The 21,585-nt window shown below is 40.7% G+C and overlaps 1 protein-coding gene across 1 annotated transcript in view; it reads left to right on the top strand.

The window, feature by feature from the left end:
- The window catches only part of IFI16 (interferon gamma inducible protein 16), a 93,493-nt gene that overhangs the window by 58,999 nt on the left and 12,909 nt on the right, over positions 1-21,585 (top strand). The window contains 1 exon segment of the mRNA XM_044915881.1: positions 11,982-12,149. Within this exon segment, the coding sequence (XP_044771816.1) occupies positions 11,982-12,149 (168 nt within the window).

Raw genomic sequence — 21,585 nt, forward strand, 5'->3', positions numbered from 1 at the left:
AAGAAAGCAGGATGCATCCAGTACTGACGAATCCACATCTACCATGAATGAAGATTTGGTATCAGTCCATGACATACCCATGTCCAAGGTAGGATGCTGAAGGTTCCGCTGAAGAAGCTTCTTCTATGCTCTACCACTTATTACCTTCTTATGTACACTGAGTGCTTTATTCATTTTTCAACCTGCAAATATAAGAATGGAAAAAAGGGATTCCAGGGGCAGAATGAAAATGAGGTTCAGTGTCAGCAAACTCTTAGTTATTAATCACCCATGATGTTTCAGAACTGTATGCACATAACATGTGTGTATAACTCCACATAAAGGAGATGTGGAGTCATAACCCCTCTTGAGATGTGCACAAAATTGGAAGTCACACTAGGAGAGCAGCTTGCCAAAGGCTGCTTAAAGACACAAAATTCAAATGTAGATTTTATAAATTCCAGCACAGCATTCTTGCCACAGGGATGAGGGAATTTCCAGGCTCTTGTGTGCATCAATCATGTGTGTGGGTTGCCTGCTTTCCAGTCACCTCCTGAGAGGATGGAGTCCATGTACCTCCTGGAATTCATAAGCACAGAAATTTTAGCACAATTAGAAACTAGTAATAAAAAGTTGATTTGCTCGCTAGTAATGATGTGTTTCATCTAATATTGAAAACCATTAACCAGGGGCAAAAATTACTTTCAGAAAAAGAAAATCAAAACCATACAGAATGATGAATCCAAGAGGACCCAGCCAACCCAGGGACAGACTCAGCTTCCAGGACCTTCTGTAACCAGTACACAGTCAACGTGCAGCAACCCTCAGACTCCTCAGATGCCTCCACCAACCCCAGGCAGCAGTTCTTCAACCAAGGTACCATCTTCCTCTTCCCATTAATTGTACCCTTCCACAACATGCTATTGGACTTGTCATGACCTTGAGAGAGCTTCTTAGTAATTCGCTATGATGTGTAAATACTCTAATTACCAAAAACCACCCATTATTTTATCAAATGCAGAACCTGAGATTTTGGTGTATTAGAAGGCCTTTGCTATTTGCAAGCTATGCATTTTGACATAATTCCTGATCTCAAGAGGGTTACCGGCTTGGTCCAGGAGTAGGGGTGGGAAGTGGCCAGATAATTAGAGATGAACGTAAGAGGATATTTATCCCCTATGTTCTCCATTCATCTATTTCTCCTTGACTTACTGACCATTCTTTTGGATTCATGTCCAGCATTCTGTGCTTGCTCCCACATCTGCTGTGTAAACATACGCTAATTCTGTGATTTGGAATACATTGTTCCTATCTTTTCACTGGCCCAGAGACACCCCCCTCAGACCCCAGGTTGACTCATTTCCTCTGACAAGTCCTCCTCAATGCCCGACCACAGTACATCACATCTTCCCACTGCTCCCTTTCATGGGTCCCTTTATTTTTCCTGCCCAGCTTTTGCAGCCATTATAATGAGTCTAAGTTCTCCTTTCTTCCCGGACAATAACCTCAGATGATAGGGAAAGACAGGACAATGGTAGACAGGTGAGTGCCTACAAACGTGCATCAACTTTTTCCTAGCCTGCCTTTGTACTGCCCTGACGTGGCCCCAGGGGCTGCCAGCACTCGGGGGTACAATGTCCATTCTGTGGTGAATACACAGGCAACCTGAGGGATGGGCAAGGCAGCATTTTAATCACTGACTTCTAGTATACTTTATTACCTGACCCTAAGCTGCCCCCTGACCCAGGCTGGACCCTGCCCCCAAAACACACATAGAGTTGAGGGCAGACTCCTTATGAACAAGGTTCCTCAAGTTCTGTCTCCTTCTTCTTCCTGATGTCAGCCCCCATAACTGATAATTCCTCCACAGTCTCTCCAGGACATACTTATTGGATGGAGCTAGCAACCTCTGCCTGTTTGCCTCCAGACCAGGCAGCCATGGCTGCGACCTTATCTGGTAATCGGAACTTCAGTCCCCCTGTCTCTTTGCCATGACGATGACATAGTGCCCATCTCAAGATAACTCTACTTTTGCCATGCATACTGGCTTGGAAGTGACAGTTTCTACATCCCCATCTGCCTGTACATGTGACACGGTCATTTCTTCTCACTTAAGAATCCTTCTGCTGCCCTGAAACTTCCTGGGAGCACAGGGACCCCAGGGAGGCTCCTCTGCCCCCTCAGCCTCTTACACCTACCCACCCCGTGCTCTCATTCTTCCTCTGGAGTCTGGCCACCTGCACGAGAGACCTACAAAAAGTGTGTCCGACCGTTCACTCTATGCTTCATTAGGTGAGCAGGAAAGCCTTGTTCTGACTCATCTCAGGGTCTCCCAAGGATTTTCTCTAATGTGTGGGTTCTGTTTGTTCTGTTGCCTCAAAACCAGACACAGACCAGTATTATCCTTGAGATCTGCTGTGTCTCCCCTGAAGCAAACAGCTCAGACCATCCTGTGTGCGGAATGGGGCAGGGAGATGAAGGAATTAATCTCCAGGGAAATAATCTGTTATGATTTTTAAATTTTCCCAATCAGAAAGTATATTTTCAGCATATGAATCCTGTTATTCAATTAGAAGCTTTCAGTTTAACTGAATTTGAGAGAAGCTCACAATGTTCTTCTCAATGTGTTTAAATTACTACATGTGGCAAAAGTGAATAAAGTTTTTTATTTAAATTCAATTAGGCAACATACCGTACATCATTAGTTTCATATGTACAGTTCAACAATTCATCAGTTACACATAACACCCAGTGCTCATGACCTCTGGTGCCCTTGTTAATGCCCATCACCCCGTGACCCCATCCCCCCACACACCTCCACTCCAGCAACCCTCAGTTTGTTTCCTATAATTAACAGTCTCTCATGGTTTGTTTCCCTCTCTGATTTCTTTCCATTCCATTTTCCCTCCCTTCCCCGATGATCCTCTGCACTGTTTCTTATATTCCACATAAGAGTGAAACCATATGATACTTGTCTTCCTCTGACTGACTTCTTTCGCTTACAGTAATACCCTCCTGTTCCACCCATTTCGATGTAAATGGTAAGTATTCATCCTTTGTGATGGCTGAGTAATATTCCATTTCATATATATGTCACATCTTCTCTATCCATTAATCTGTTGATGAACATCTTGGCTCTTTCCATAGTTTGGCTATTGTGGATATTGTTGCTATAAACATTGGGGTGCATGTGCCCCTTTGGATCACTACATTTGTATCTTTGGGGTAAATACCCAGTAGTGCAATTGCTGGGTTGTAGGGTAGCACTATTTTTAATGTCTTGAGGAACATCCATACTGTTTTCCAAAGTGGATGCACCAGCTTGCATTCCCATCAACAGTGTAGGAGGGTTCCACTTTCTCTGCATCCTTGCCAAAATTTGTTGTTTCCTGGCATGGTAAATTTAGCCATTCTGACTGGTGTGAGGTGCTCTCTCTTTGGGGGTTTTATTTGTATTAAGAAACCATTCCTCGAGTCTCAAGAGGAAGAGCAAGGTGGTGGAGGAGTAAATTTCATCTGGTCCCAGGAATTCAGCTAGATAGGTATGAAACCATTCTGAACACCTAGAAACTCAACAGGAGATTGAAGGAAAGAATAGCAGCAACTCTTTGAATAGAAAAGCGACCACTTTCTGGAAGGTAGGATGTGCAGAGAAGTGAATCCGAGGCGATGTTTGGGAAGATAGACCACAGGGGGAGGGAGCCGGCTACTGTCAAGTGATAGAGCACTGGAGCAAAAAATTTGAACTTTTAGAAGTCCGCTTCACTGAGGGATGTCGCTCCAGGGGCTAAGTGGGGCGGGGGGAGTAGGGAGGGTGGAACCCTCACTGGGACAGTGTGGTCTCAGGACCCTCGGGGTAACAGAAAGACCGGGGGTGCCTGAGTGTGGCAGAGCTCCCAGGGATCGGAGTGGGGAAGCTGGCTGCAGAGATGGAGCCAAGGCGCAAGCTCTCAGCTCAGGGTTGCCATAAACCATGATCCGTGGCACAGTTGAGCCACTGCTCCTCCAGCAGGGACCCAATAAGCGGCAGATCCAGGGAGACCCCCCTTCCTCCCCCGGGAGGAGCGGCGCGGGAGCTCACCTCAGGGATCTGCTGGGTTTGGAGACTCCACACGGGGTTGTGTGCCAGAGATAGAAACGCTCGGTCACAGGCCAGGTGAGCACAGAGTGCAGCCAGAGAATGGGGAGACAGGAGTAATTGACTGCTTTTCTCTGGGGGCACACTGAGGAGTGGGCCCTGAGTTCTTGGCTCCTCTGGGGCAGAGATTGGGAGGCCGCCATGTCACTCTCATCCTCCAAAGCTGTACCAAAAGCTTGCAGGGAACAAAGGCTCTCGAGAACAAACCCGAGCAGATTACTTAACCCGGCCACTGGCAAGGGTGGGACAATTCTGCTCCAGCAAAGACATTTGAGAATCACTGCAACAGGCCCGTCCCCCAGAAGATCCACAAGAACCGCCAGCCAAGACCAAGTTTACCAATCAATGAGAATGACAGAACGCCAGCACTAGGGGAATACTGCACATAGAATTCATGGCTTTTTCCCCATGATTCTTTAGTCTTTCAGAGTTAATTTTTTTTAATTTTCTTTTTTTTCTTTTTCTATTTTTTTGAATTTTTCTTTTTCCTTTTTTCAATCAACCTCTTATCAATCCCTTTTTTAAAATCTTTTTTATTTTTCATTTTTAAAGTCATATTCTATCCCTTCATTGTAGTAAACCTTATTTTTTGTATATATATAAGTTGTTCTCTCTTCAAAATTTTGGGATACAGTTTATTCTAACAGACCAAAATATACCCTAAATCTCTAGTGTATAGCTTTGTTCTAGTCTCCTACCTGATCACATTCTCTCCATTTTTTAAAAATTTCTCCTCTGTCTTTTTTCAACCAACTTCTTCTCTTATCAATTCCTTTTATAAAATCTTTCATAATTTTCATCTTTACAATCATATTCCATCCCTTCATTGTATTTACCCTTATTTTTATACATATACAAGTTTTTCTTTCTTTGAATTTTGGGAGGCAGTGTCTTCTAACAGACCAAAATACACCCAAAATCTAATGTTTGGTTCTGATCAATTCACCAGCCTGATCATATTTGATCATATTCTTTTTTTTTTTTTCTTTCTTTCCCTTTCTTTTCCCCCTGGTTTGGGTCTCTTCTCATTTGTTTAGTATATACTTTTCTGGGGTCATTGTTACCCTGTTAGCATTTTGTTCTCTCATTCATCTATTCTCCTCTGGACAAAATGACAAGATGGAAAAACTCACCTCAAAAAAAAAAGAACAAGAGGCAATACCAACTGCCAGGGACCTAATCAATATGGACAGTAGTAAGATGTCAGAATTAGAGTTCAGAATCATGATTATAAAGATACTAGCTGGGCTTGAAAAAAGCATGGAAGATACTAGAGAACCCCTTTCTGGAGAAAAAAAAGAACTAAAATCTAACCAAGTCAAAATCAAAAAAGTTATTAATGAGGTGCAATCAAGAATGGAGGCTCTAACTGCTAGGATAAATGAGGCAGAAGAGAGAATTAGTGATATAGAAGACCAAATGATGGAAAATAAAGAAGCTGAGAAAAAGAGAGATAAACAACTAATGGATCACAAGGGCAGAATTTGAGAGATAAGTGATAGCGTAAGACAAAACAATATTAGAGTAATTGGGATCCAGGAAGAAGAAGAAACAGAGAGAAGGGCAGAAGTTATATTGTAGCAAATTATAGCAGAGAACTTCCCTAATCTGGGGAAGGAAACAGGCATCAAAATCCAGGAGGCACAGAGAACCCTTATCAAAATCAATAAAAATAGATCAACACCCCGACATCTAATAGTAAAACTTATGAGTCTCAGAGACAAAGAGAAAATCCTGAAAGCAGCTCGGGAGAAGAGATATGTAACCTACAGTGGGAGAAACATTAGATTGGCAACAGACCTATCCACAGAGACCTGGCAGGTCAGAAAGGACTGGTGTGATATATTCAGAGTACTAAATGAGAAAAATATGCAGCCAAGAACACTATATCCAGCTAGGCTGTCATTCAAAATAGAAAGAGAGATAAAAATCTTCCAGGACAAACAAAAACTAAAAGAATTTGCAAACACCAAACCAGCCCTACAAGAAATATTAAAAGGGGTCCTCTAAGCAAAGAGAGAGCCTAAAAGTAACATAGACCAGAAAGGAATGGAGACAATATACAGTAACAGTCACCTTACAGGCGATACAATGGCACTAAATTCATATCTTTCAATAGTTACCCTGAATGTAAACGAGCTAAATGCCCCAATCAAAAGACACAGGCTATCAGATTAGATTAAAAAACAAGACCCATCAATATGCTGTCTGCAAGACACTCATTTTAGCTCCAAAGACACCTCCAGATTGAAAGTGAGGGGGAGGAAAACCATCTACCATGCTAATGGACATCAAAAGAGAGCTGGGGTGGTAATCCTTATATCAGACAAATTAGATTTTAAACCAAAGACTGTAATAAGAGATGAGGAAGGACACTATATCCTACTTAAAGGGTCTATCCAACAAGAAGATCTAACAATTATAAATATCTAGGCCCCTAACATGGGAGCAGCCAATTATATAAGCCAATTAATAACAAAATCAAAGAAACACATCGACAACAATACAATAATAGTAAGGGACTTTAACACCCCCCCCTCACTGAAATGGACAGATCATCTAAGCAAAAGATCAACAAGGAAATAGACTTTAAATGACACACTGGACCAAATGGACTTCACAGATATATTCAGAACATTCCATCCCAAAGCAACAGAATACACATTCTTCTCTAGTGCCCATGGAACATTCTCCAGAATAGATCATATCTTAGGTCACAAATCAGGTCTCAACCAGTACCAAAAGACTGAGATCATTTCCTTCATATTTTTGGACCACAATGTTTGAAACTAGAACTCAATCACAAGAGGAAAGTCGGAAAGAACTCAAATACATGGAGGCTAAAGAGCATCCTACTAAACAATGAATGGGTCAACCAGGAAATTAAAGAAGAATTAAAAAAACTCATGGAAACAAATGAAAATGAAAACACAGCTATTCAAAATCTTTGGGATGCAGCAAAGGCAGTCCTAAGAGGAAAGTATATAGCACTACAAGCCTTTCTCAAGAAACAAGAAAGGTCTCCAATACACAACCTAATCTTACACCTAAAGGAGCTGGAGAAAGAATAGCAAATAAAGCTAAAGGCAGCATGAGAAAAGACATAATAAAGATCGAGCAGAAATCAATGAAATAGAAACCAAAAGAACAGTAGAACAGATCAACAAAACTAAGAGCTGGCTCTTTGAAAGAATTAACAAGATTGATAAACCCCTGGCCAGACTTATCAAAAAGAAAAGAGAAAAGACCCAAATAAATAAAATCATGAATGAAAGAGGAGAGATCACAACCAACACCAAAAATACAAACAATTATAAGAACATATTATGAGCAACTCTATGCCAGCAAATTCGATAATCTGGAAGAAATGGATGCATTCATAGAGATGTATAAACTACCAAAACTGAACCAGGAAGAAATAGAAAACCTGAACAGAGCCATAAACCACTAAGGAAATTGAAGCAGTCATCAAAAATCTCCCAACAAACAAGAGCCCAGGGCCAGATGGCTTCCCAGGGGAATTCTACCAAACATTTAAAGAATTAATATCTATTCTTCTGAAGCTGTTCCAAAAAATAGAAATGGAAGGAAAACTTCCAAACTCGTTTTATGAGGCCAGCATTACCTTGATCCCAAAACCAGACAAAGACCCCATCAAAAAGGAGAATTACAGACCAGTATCCCTGATGAACATGGTTGCAAAAATTCTCACCAAAATACTAGCCAATAGGATCCAACAGTACATTAAAAGGATTATTCACCACAATCAAGTGGGATTTATTCCTGGGCTGCAAGGGTGGTTTAACATCTGAAAACCAAGCAATGTGATACAATACATAATAAAAGAAAGAACAAGAACCATATGATCCTCTCAATAGATGCAGAAAAAGCATTTGACAAAGTACAGCATCCTTTCTTGATTAAACCCCTTCAGAGTGTAGGGATACAGTGTATATACCTCCATATCATAAAAGCCATCTATGAAAAATCCACAGTAAATATCATTCTCAATGGCGAAAAGCTGAGACCTTTTCCCCTAAGGTCAGGAACACGACAGGGGTGTCCACTATCACCACTGTTATTCAACATAGTACTACAAGTCCTAGACTCAGCAATCAGACTACAAAAAGAAATAAAATGCATCTAAATTGTCAAAGAAGAAGTCAAACTCTCACTCTTTGCAGATGATATGATACTTTATGTGGAAAACCCAAAAGACTCCACCCCAAAACTGCTAGAACTCATACAGGAATTCAGTAAGTGGCAGGATATAAAATCAATGCACAGAAAGCAGTTGCATTTCTATACACCAACAACAAGACAGAAGAAAGAGAAATTAACCAGTTGATCCCATTTATAGTTGCACCCCAAACCATAAGATACCTGGGAATAAATCTAACCAAAGAGGCAAAGAATCTGTACTCAGAAAACTATAAAATACTCATGAAAGAAATTGAGGAAGACGCAAAGAAATGGAAAAACATTCCATGCTCATGGATTGGGAGAATAAATATGAAAATGTCTATGCTACCTAGAGCAATGTACACATTTAATGCAATCCCTATCAAAATACCATCCACTTTTTTCAAAGAAATGAAACAAATAATCTTAAAATTTGTATGGAACCAGAAAGGACTCCAAATAGCCAGAGGAATGTTGAAAAAAAAAAAGAAAAGAAAAGCTGGTGGCATCACAATTCCGGACTTCCAGCTCTATTACAAAGCTGTAAACATCAAGACAGTATGGTTCTGGCACAAAAACAGACACATAGACCAATGGAACAGAATAGAGAGCCCAGAAATGGACCCTCAACTCTATGGTCAACTCATCTTTGACAAAGCAGGAAAGAATGTCCAGTGAAAAAAAGACAGTCTCTTCAACAAATGGTGTTGTGAAAATTGGACAGCCACATGCAGAAGAATGAAAGTAGACCACTTCCTTACACCACACACAAAAATAGACTCAAAATGAATGAAGGACCTAAATGTGAGACAAGAATCCATCAAAATCCTAGAGAAGAACACAGGCAACAACCTCTTCGACCTCAGCTGCAGCAACTTCTTCCCAGAAACATTGCCAAAGGCAAGGGAAGCAAGGGCAAAAATGAGCTATTGGGACTTCAACAAGATAAAAAGCTTCTGCACAGCAAAGGAAACAGTCAACAAAACCAAAAGACAACCAACAGAATGGGAGAAGATATTTGCAAATGGCATATCATATAAAGGGCTAGTATCCAAAATCTATAAAGAACTTATCAAACTGAACACCCAAAGAACAAAGAATCCAATCAAGAAATGGGCAGAAGACATGAACAGACATTTTTCCAAAGAAAACATCCAAATGGCCAACAGACACATGAAAAAGTGCTCAACATCACTCGGCAACAGGGAAATCCAAATGAAAACCTCAATGAGATACCACCTCACACCAATCAGAATAGCTAAAATTAGAAGCCAGGAAATGACAGATGTTGGCGAGGATGCAGAGAAAGGGGAACCCTCCTACACTGTTGGTGGGAATGGAAGCTGGAACAGCCACTCTGGAAAACAGTATGGAGGTTCCTCAGAAAGTTGAAAACAGAGCTACCTTATGACGCTGCAGTTTCGCTACTGGGTGTTTACCCCAAAGATACAAATGTAGTGATCTGAAGGGGTACATGCACCCCAATGTTTATAGCAGCAATGTCCACAATAGCCAAACTATGGAAAGAGCCAAGATGTCCATCAACAGACGAATGGATAAAGAAGATGTGATATATATATATATATATATATATATATATATATACACATACACAATGGAATATTATGCAGCCATCAAAAAAAATGATATCTTGCCACTTGCAATGACGTGGATGGAACTAGAGGGTATTATGCTAAGCAAAATTAGTCAATCAAAGAAAGACAAGTATCATATGATCTCACTGATAGGAAGAATTCTTAATCTCAGGAAACAAACTGAGGGTTGCTGGAGTGGTGGGGGGTGGGAGGGATGGGGTGGCTGGGTGATAGATATTAGGGAGGGTATGTGCTATGGTGAGTGCTGTGAATTGTGTATGATTGATGAATCACAGATCTGTACCTCTGAAACAAATAATACATTCTATGTTAAAAAAAAGAAAAGAACATAGTAGGAAGGGAAAAATGAAGGGGGGCAAATCAGAGGGGGAGACGAACAGTGAGAGACTATGGACTCTGAGAAACAAACTGAGGGTTTTAGAGGGGAGGGGAGTGGGGGAATGGGTTTGCCCAGTGATGGGTATTAAGGAGGGCTTGTATTGAATGGAGCACTGGGTGTTATACACAAACAATGAATCATGGGGAACACTACATCAAAAATTAATGATGTAATGTATGGTGATTAACATAACATAATATAGAAAAAAACTAATGATGGAATGAATGGTGACTAACATAACATAATAAAATTAAATTAAAAAAAAGAAACCATTTCTCATGGCATCATGTGGGTCACATATACAGCATAAAGAATCTGAACATCACAGTGGAAATACAAGCTCCCTGCATAGACATGAAATGCTAATGACAATCTTGACATTTCTGTGTACTGAACATTTACTGACTGGATTCTAAAATTTGTGTGATTCCGGGTGTGATCTCATTCTTCCTTATAAGGCCTTTTATTATGAGTCATTCGGATGCTATTGTTAGTCCATTTCACTGATGAGAAAAGTGAGATTTGTAGAGGTTAACAGCATTCCACAAGGCTCAGCCAGACAGTGAAAGTCATTAACTCTACAACTTGAGCACTTACTGGGCACTTCTGAGTCCATGGTAGGTATGCAGATGTTCCAATATTTATTAATTTATTTCTTAAAATTGATGAATAAACAGGGTCATGTCTGGACTTTGTTTCGACAGCCCAGGCTCTGAACACACTTTCTAATGAGGAATGAGGTTCGGCGGGGGGAGGGGGGGGATTCGAAGTCACTCTAATCAGGAAGCTGCGCACCAGAGGCAGCTATTTCCAGGAGCTCCCTCATCCACAGCTTTAACAAGTGACACTTTACCTATTAGACAAACAAATCCCAAAAATGGTGGAACTGTGGCAAATTTATATTGGATGGAGAATGGTACAAAAGGGCTTTCATTAGTAAAAGTAATGGTAGTCAAGAGCAAAGATTTTACTGACACTCCCTGCCCTTGCTTAACAAGTATGAAAATCCAGGTACTTGGAATGGCCTGGGGCAATTCCTGCAGGAGCCTGTGTGTTGTTGAGATCTCTGAAGGATTTGGTTGCTTGGTCAGAATCCTGCCTCTAGAATTATGAGTCCGGGGGAATCTCTCTGGGATGATAAACAAAGCATCCAAATGGATGTAGATGGGGTTTTCTAGACCCAAAGAATAGGTGATGGACACCAGTATGCCTATTTGTGCAAGGTGCAAGGAGATAAAGACGTGGTTAAAAAAAAACATTTTAAACCCAGCCGATATTCTTCTGAGACCTGCTCTTCTTAGAGCCTGGTAGGATTTTCTATCAGTCCATAAATCCAGTGTTCTCCTGGAGAAGAGACATAGGCCAGTCTGCAGCAGAAGTGGAAGAGAATTCCACAACAGAGCAATGAAATTAGAATTATCTGAGTTGTTAAAATTTGCAGAGTGGCATTTGTAATCCTGGTTGGTGTCTGAGCTGGGGAGATGTTGGAGGTATCTAAATATGTGCTATAATTCCAGAGTGAAGATCCTGGTGTGTGTTAGGGGGAGAAAAAGAAAGCAAGAGAAAGAGAGACAGAGAGAGAAGAAGGGAAAGTGAGGGAGGGAGATAAAGGAAGAGAGAGAGAGACAGATGTTCTGCTTTATCTGATATTGAAAACCATTAACCATGGGGAAAATACTACTTTCAGAAAAAGAAAATCAAAACCATACAAAATGATGAATCCAAGAGGACCCAGCCAACCCAAGAACAGAGTCAGCTTCCAGGACCTTCTGTAATCAGAACACAGTCAACGTGCAGCAACCCTCAGACTCCTCAGATGCCTCCACCAACCCCAGGCAGCAGTTCCTCAACCAAGGTACCATCTTCCTCTTCCCACTACTTGTACCTCTCCACAACATGCTATAGGGCTCATCATGACCTTGAGAGAGCTTCTCAGTAATTCCTTATGATTTATAAATACTCTAATTACCAAAACCACACATTAGTTTATCAAATACAGATACTGAGATTTTGGTGTATTGGAAAGCCTTTGCTTTTGCATGGTATGCATTTTGACACAATTCTTGATCTCAAGAGGGTTACTGGCTTGGTCCAGGAGTAGGAGTGGGAAGAGGACAGACAATTAGAAATGAACATAAGAGGATTTTCCCCCTACACTTCCCTCTCCATTCACCCTTTTCCTCTAGCTTACTGACCATTCTTTTGGATTCATGTCCAGCATTCAGTGCTTGCTCCTACATCAGCTGTGTGAACCTATGTTATTTCTATGATTTGGAAATCATTGCTCCTATCTTTTCACTGGCCCAGAGACACCCCCTTCAGACCCCAGCCTGACTCATTTCCTCTGACAAGTCCTCCCCGATGCTCAGACCACAATACATCCCATCTTCCCACTGTTCCCTTCATGGGTCCCTTTATTTTTCCTGCCCTGCCCTTTCAACCACTATAATGAGCCTATATTCTCCTTTCTTCCTGAACAAAAACCTCAGATTGGTTATATAAGAGATGATAGGGAAAGACAGGTGGAGATGTGAGTGCATTAACTCCTTCCTAGCCTGCCTCTGTGCCACCCTGACGTGGCCCCAGTAGCTGCCAGCACTTGGGGGTACAATGTCCATCTGTGGCAAATACACAGGAAACCTGAGGGATGGGCAAATCAGCATTTTATTCACTGATGTCTCGTATAATTTGTTACCAGACTCCAAGCTGCCCCCTGACCCAGGCTGGACCCTCCTCCCCCCACACAGACATAGCAGTTGAGGACAGACTCCCTATGGACAAGGTTTCTCAACTTCTGACTTCTTTTCCTTATATTTTTTAAAGATTTTATTTACTTATTTGAGAGAGAGAAAGAGCATAAACAGGGGAGCAGCAGAGGGAAAGGGAGAGAGAGAGAGGCTCCCTGCTGAATAGGGAGCCCAATGGGAGCTCATTCCCAGCACCCTGGGATCATGACCTGAGCTGAAGGCAAGCACTTAACCGTCTGAGGCACACAGGTGCCTCTCAAGTTCTGTGTTCTTATTCTTCCTGATGTCAGCCCCCATAACCGATAATTCCTCCACAGTCTCTCCAGGACATACTTATTGGATGGAGCTAACAGCCTGTGCCTGTTTGCCTCCAGGCCAGGCAGCCATGGTCATGAGATTATCTAGTCATTGGAACTTCATCCCCCATCTTTCTGCTATGACAATGACATAGATACCCATCTCAAGACACCTCTACTTTTGCCATGCATAGTGCTTGGATGTGATACTTTCTAAGTCCTATCTACCTATACAGGTGACAAGGTCATTTCTCCTCACATAAAAATCCTTCTGCAGCTCTGAAATGTCCTTGGAGCACAGGGACTCCAGGGAGGCTCCTCTACCCACTCACCCTCTTACACCTACACCCGCTATGCTTTCATTCCTCCTCTGGCATCCGGCCTCCTGCATGGGAGTCCTTTAAAAAAGGTTTCTGACTATTCAGTCTGCTTCATTAAGTGAGCAGGAAAACCTTGCTCTTACCCATCACGGGGTGTCCCAAAGATTTTCTCTAGGGCATGGGTTCTGTTTGTTCTGTTGCCTCAAAACCAGACACAGACCTATATTACCCTTGAGATCTGCTGCTGTGTCTTTCCTGAAGCAAACAATTCACACCTGAAAGCAGTTTGGGACAAGAGGTCAATAACCCTCAAGAGCAGAAAGATTAGATTGGGGTGGGGTCATGGGGTAGTTGGGTGATGGACATTAAGGAGGGCGTAGGACATGATGAGCACTAAGTGTTATATGCAACTGATGAATCATTGAACATTATACCAAAAAGTAGTGATGTACTATATGTGTGGCTAATAGAATTTAAATATGAAAAAAGAAACAGTAGATTGGTAGCAGCCTATCCACAGAGATGTGGCAGTCCAGAAAGAACTGACATGATGTATTCAGGATGCTAAATGAGAAAAATATGCAGTCAAGAATACTTTATCCACCTATGATGTCATTCAAAATAGGCAGAGTGATAAAATCTTCCAGGACAAACAGAAAATTAAGGAATTTGTGATCACCAAACCAGCCCTACAAGAAATATTAAAAGGGATCCTCTAAGCAAAGAGAGAACCCAAAAGTAACATAGACCAGAAAGGAATAGAGGCAATATACAGTAATGTCACTTTACAGGTAATACAATGACACTAAATTTGTATCTTTCAATAGTTACTCTGAATGTAAATGGGCCTAATGTCCCAATCAAAAGACACAGGGTATCAGTTTGGATTAAAAAAAAAAAAAAGACCCATCAATATGCTGTCTGCAAGAGACTCATTTTAGCTCCAAAGACACCTCCAGAATTAAAGTGAGGGGGTGGAAAAACACTGATCATGCTAATGGACATCAAAAGAAACCTGGGGTGGCAATCCTTATATCAGACAAATTAGATTTTAAATCAAAGACTCTCCAGGACATACTTATTGGATGGAGCTAACAGCCTGTGCCTGTTTGCCTCCAGGCCAGGCAGCCATGGTCATGAGCTTATCTAGTCATTGGAACTTCGTCCCCCATCTTTCTGCTATGACAATGACATAGATACCCATCTCAAGACACCTCTACTTTTGCCATGCATAGTGCTGTCTACCTACCTTTCTAAGTCCTGTCTACCTATACAGGTGACAAGGTCATTTCTCCTCACATAAAAATCCTTCTGCAGCTCTGAAATGTCCTTGGAGCACAGGGACTCCAGGGAGGCTCCTCTACCCACTGTACACCTACAGTGTAAGAGATGAGGAGGAGATGAGGAGGAACATGATATCATAATTAAAGGATCTATCCAACAAGAAGATCTAACAATTGTAAATATTTATGCCCCTAACATGGGAGCAGCCAAATATATAAGCCAATTAATAACAAAATCAAAGAAACACATCAACAATAATACAATAATAGTAGGGGACTTTAACACCCCCCTTAACTACAATGGACAGATCATCTAAGCAGAAGATCAATAAGGAAATGAGGGCTTTGAATGACACACTGGATCAGATGGACTTCACAGATCTATTCAGAACATTCCATCCCAAAGCAACACAATACACATTCTTCTCTAATGCACATGGAACATTCTCCAAAATAGATCACATCCTAGGTCACAAATCAGGTCTCAACCAGTACCAAAAGATTGGGATCAGTCCCTGCATATTTTTTGACCACAATGCTTTGAAACTGACTCAATCACAAGAGGAAATTTGGAAAGAACTCAAATACATGGAGGCTAAAGAGCATCCTACTAAACAATGAATGGGTCAACCAGGAAATTAAGGAATTAAAAAATTCATGAAAACAACTGAAATGAAAACACAACTGTTCAAAATCTTTGAGATGCAGCAAAGGCAGTCCTAGGGGGAAGTATATAGCAATACAAGCCTTTCTCAAGAAACAAGAAAGGTCTCAAATACACAACCTAACCTTACACCTAAAGGAGCTGGAGAAAGAACAGCAAATAGAGCCTAAACCCAGCAAGATAAGAGAAATAATAAAGATTAGAGCAGAAATCAATGAAATAGAAACTAGAATAACAGTAGACCACATCAACGAAACTAGGAGCAGGGTCTTTGAAAGAATTAATAAGATTGATAAACCCCTGGCAAGACTTAACAAAAAGAAAAGAGAAAGACCCAAATAAATAAAATCATGAATGAAAGAGGAGAGATCACAACCAACACCAAAGAAATACAAATAATTTTAAGAACATATTATGAGAACTATATGCCAACAAATGAGGCAATCTGGAAGAAGTGGAAGCATTCCTAGATATGTATAAACTACCAAAATTGAACCAGGAAGAAATAAAAAACCTGAACACACCCATAACCAGCAAGGAAGTTGAAACAGTAATCAAAAATTTCCCAACAAACAAGAGCCCAGGGCCAGATGGCTTCCCAGGGGAGTTCTACCAAACATTTAAAGAAGAAATAATGCCTATTCTTCTGAAGCTGTTTCAAAAAAATAGAAATGGAAGGAAAATTTCCAAACTCATTTTATGACGCCAGAATTACCTTGATCCCAACCAGACAAAGACCCCATCAAAAAGGAGAATTGCAGACCAATATCCCTGATGAACATGGATGCAAAAATTCTCACCAAAATACTAGCCAATAGGATCCAACAGTACATTAAAAGGATTATTCACCACAACCAAGTGGGATTTATTCCTGGGCTGCAAGGTGGTTCAACATCCACAAATCAATCAATGCAATACACTACATTAATAAAAGAGAGGACAAGAACCATATTCCTCTCAATAGATGCAGAAAAAGCATTTGACAAAGTACAGCATTCTTTCTTGATTGAAACTCTTCACAGTGTAGGGATAGAGTGTACATACCTCCATATCATAAAAGCCATCTATAAAGAGCCCACAGAGAATATCATTCTCAATGGGGAAGAACTGAGACCTTTTCCCCTAAGGTCAGGAACACGGCAGGGATGTCCACTATCACCACTGCTATTCAACATAGTACTGGAAGTCCTAGACTCAGCAATCAGACAACAGAAAGAAATAAAATGCATCCAATTCATCAAAGAAAAAGTCAAACTCTCACTCTTTGCAGATAACATGATACTCCATGTGGAAAATCCAAAGACTCCACCCCAAAATTGCTAGAACTCATACAAGAATTCATTGAAGTGCAGGATATAAAATCAATGCACAGAAATCAGTGGCATTTCTATACACTAACAATGAGACAGAAGAAAGAGAAATTAAGGAGTCGATCCCATTCACAATTGCACCCAAAACCATAAGATACCTAGGAATAAATCTAACTAAAGAGGCAAAGGATCTGTACTCAGAAAACTATAGGACACTCCTGAAAGAAGTTGAGGAAGACACAAAGAGATGGGAAAATGTCCCATGCTCATGGACTGGGAGAATAAATAAACAAATATTGTTAAAATGTCTATGCTACCTAGAGCAATCTACACATTCAATGGAATCCCCATCAAAATACCATCAACTTTTTTCACAGAGCTGGAACAAAGTGTCCTAAAATTTGTATGGAACCAGAAAAGACCCCGAATAACCAAAGAAATGTTGAAAAAGAAAAGCAAAGCTTGTGACATCACAATTCCGGACTTCAAGCTCTATTACAAAGCTGTAATCATCAAGACAGTATGGTACTGGCACAAAAACAGACACATAGATCAATGGAACAGAATAGAAAACCAAAAAAGGGACTCTCAACTCTATGGTCCATTAATCTTCAACAAAGCGGAAAGAATGTGCAATGGAAAAAAGACAGTCTCTTCAACAAATGGTGTTGGGAAAATTGGACAGCCACATGCAGAAGAATGAAACTGGACCACTTCTTTACATCACACACAAAAATAGACTCAAAATGGTTGAAAGACATAAATGTGAGACAGGAATCCATCAAAATCCTAGAGAAGAACACAGGCAACAACCTCTTCGACCTCAGCTGCAGCAACTTCTTGCAAGACATGTCGCCAAAGGCAAGGGAAACAAAGGCAAAAATGAACTATGAGGACTTCATCAAGATAAAAAGCTTTTGCACAGCAAAGGAAACAGTTGACAAAACCAAAAGACAACCAACAGAATGGGAGAAGATATTTGCAAATGACATATCAGATAAAGGGCTAGTATCCAAGATCTATAAAGAACTTATCAAACTGAACACCCAAAGAACAAAGAATCCAATCAAGAAATGGGCAGAAGACATGAACAGACATTTTTCCAAAGAAGACATCCAAATGGCCAACAGACACATGAAAAAATGTTCAACATCACTTGGCATCAGGGAAATCCAAATCAAAACCACAAGGTGATACCATCTCACACCAGTCAGAATGGCTAAAATTAACAAGCCAGGAAATGACAGATGTTGGTGAGGATGCAGAGAAAGGGGAATACTCCTACACTGTTGGTGGGAATGCAAGCTGGTGCAGCCACTCTGGAGAACAGTATGGAGGTTCCCTAAAAAGTTGAAAATAGATGTACCCTACCATCCTGCAATTTCGCTACTGGGTATTTACCACAAAGATGAAAATGTAGTGATCTGAAAGGACACCTGCACCCCAATGTTTATAGCAGCAATGTCCACAATAGCCAAACCATGCAAAGAGCCCAGATGTCCATCGACAGATGAATGGGTAGGAAGATGTGGTATATATATATATATATATATATATATATATATATATACACAATGGAATAATATGCGGCAATTAAAAAAATGAAATCCTGCCATTTGCAACGACGTGGTTGAACTAGAGGGTATTATGCTAAGCAAAATAAGTCAATCAGAGAAAGACAATTATCATATGATCTCACTGATATGTGGAATTTAGAAACAAAACAGAGGATCAGAGGGGAAGGGAGGGAAAAATAAAACAAAACAAAACCAGAGAGGGAGACAAACCATAAGAGACACTTTTTTTTTAAGATTTTATTTATTTATTTGAAAGAGAGAGAGAGCACAAGCGGGGGGGGGGGGGGCAGCAGGCAGAAAGAGAGGGAGAAGCAGATTCTCCATTGAGCAGGGAGCCCAAAGTGGGGCTCCATCCCAGGACCCTGGGATCATGACCCGAGCCGAGGACAGCCACTTAACCAATTGAGCCACCCAGGTGCCCCCATAAGAGACTCTTAATCATAGGAAACAAGCTGAGGGTTGCAGGAGGGAAGGTGGGTGGGGGGAATGGGGTAACTGGGTGATGGGTATTAAGGAGGGCATGTGATGTAAAGAGCACTGGGTATTATATAAGACTGATGAATCACAGGCCTGTACCTCTAAAACCAATAATATATTATATGTTAATTAATTGATTTAAATAGAAAACTGTTTCAGGGCACCTGAGTGGCTCAGTCGTTAAATAAAAAACTGTTTAATAAAAAAAAAAAACTGCTCATCAAGATATATCTCCAAAAGCTAGTGAAGCAAAAGCAAAAATGAACTTTTGGGACAAGATAAAAAGCTTCTGCACAGCAAAGGAAACAGTCAACAAAACAAAGAGGCAACCCACAGAATGGGAGAAGATATTTACAAATGACACTACAGATAAAGGGCTGGTATCCAAGATCTATAAAGAACTTCTCAAACTCAACACCCAAAAAACAAATAATCAAGTCAAAAAGTGGGCAGAAGATATGAAAAGACACTTCTCTGAAGAAGACATACAAATGGCTAACAGACACATGAAAAAATGTTCATCATCACTAGCCATCAGGGAAATCCAAATCAAAACCACACTGAGATACCACCTTACACCAGTTAGAATGGCCAAAATGGACAGGGAAAGAAACAACAAATGTTGGAGAGGTTGTGGAGAAAGGGGAACCCTCTTACACTGTTGGTGGGAATGTAAGTTGGTACAGCCACTTTGGAAAACAGTGTGGAGGTTCCTCAAAAATTTAAAAATAGAGCTACCCTATGACCCAGCAATTGCACTACTGGGTATTTACCCCAAAGACACAGATGTAGTGAAAAGAAGGGCCATATGCACCCCAATGTTCATAGCAGCAATGTCCGCAATAGCCAAACTGTGGAAAGAGCCGAGATGCCCTTCAACAGATGAATGGATAAAGAAGATGTGGTCCATATATACAATGGAATATTACTCAGCCATCAGAAAAGATGAATACCCAACTTTTACATCAACATGGATGGGACTGGAGGAGATTATGCTAAGTGAAATAAGTCAAGCAGGGAAAGTCAATTATCATATGGTTTCACTTATTTGTGGAACATAAGGAATAACATGGAGGACATTAGGAGAAGGAAGGGGAAAATGGGGGGGGGGGAATTGGAGGGAGAGATGAACCATGAGAGACTATGGACCTGAGAAACAAACAGGGTTTTAGAGGGGGGATTGGTTAGCCCGGTGATGGGTATTAAGGAGGGCACATACTGCATGGAGCACTGGGTGTTATATGAAAACAATGGATCGTGGATCACTACATCAAAAACTAATGATGTATTGTATGGTGACTAACATAACATAATAAAAAAAATAAAAAAAAAAACTGCTCAGAACATCCTGTGTGCTGAAGGCAGAGAGATGAGGGAAATAACCTCTGGGAAAATGATCAGTTATTATTTTTTAAACATTATCCATTCAGAAAGTATATTTTCAGCATATGAATCCTGTTATTCAGATAGAAGCTTTCAGCTTAAATGAATTTGAGAGAAGCTCACAATGTTCTTGTCAACGTCTTTAAATTACTACATGTGGCAGAAGTAAATAGAGAAGCTTCTTTTTTTTATTTAAATTCAATTAGCCAACATACCGTACATCATTAGTTTCATATGTACAGTTCAACAATTCATCAGTTACACATAACACCCAGTGCTCATCACCTCTGGTGCCCTTGTTAATGCCCATCACCCCGTGACCCCATCCCCCCACACACCTCCACTCCAGCAACCCTCAGTTTGTTTCCTATAATTAACAGTCTCTCATGGTTTGTTTCCCTCTCTGATTTCTTTCCATTCCATTTTCCCTCCCTTCCCCGATGATCCTCTGCACTGTTTCTTATATTCCACATAAGAGTGAAACTATATGATACTTGTCTTTCTCTGATTGACTTATTTAGCTCAGCAAAATACCCTCCAGTTCCACCCATTTCGATGTAAATGGCAAGAATCCATCCTTTTTGATGGCTGAGTAATATTCCTGTGTGTGTGTGTGTGTGTGTGTGTGTGTGTGTGTGTGTGTATGCCGCATCTTCTTTATCCATTCATCTGTCGATGGACATCTTGGCCCTTTCCCCAGTTAGGATACTTTGGATATTGCTGGTATAAACATTGGGGTGCAGGTGTCCCTTTGGATCATTACATTTGTATCTTTGGGGTAAATACCTAGTAGTGCAATTGCTGGGTCATAGGGTAGCTCTATTTTCAACTTTTTCAGGAATCTCCATACTGTTTTCCAGACTGGCTGTACCACCTTACATCATCCACAGTGTAAGAGGGTTCCCCTTTCTCTCCATCCTTGACAAAATTTGTTTCCTGACACGTTAATTTTAAGCATTCTGACTGGTGTGAGGTGCTATCTGTTTGGGGTTTTGATTTCTTTTAGGAAAGCTTTCTCATGCCATCAAGAGGGTCACACATATAGCATGAAATATCTGCACATCAGAGTGGAAATACATGCTCCCTGCATCGACATGAAATACTAATGACATTCTTGACATTTCTCTGTATTGAATATTTAGTGACTAGATTCTAATATCTATGTGCTTTGTGTGAGTGATCTCGTCCTTCCTTATAAGACCATTTATTATTTATCACTCAGATGGTATTGTTA

The sequence above is a fragment of the Neomonachus schauinslandi genome, chromosome 6, assembly GCF_002201575.2.
Source record: "Neomonachus schauinslandi chromosome 6, ASM220157v2, whole genome shotgun sequence".
NCBI classification, from domain to species: domain Eukaryota; kingdom Metazoa; phylum Chordata; class Mammalia; order Carnivora; family Phocidae; genus Neomonachus; species Neomonachus schauinslandi.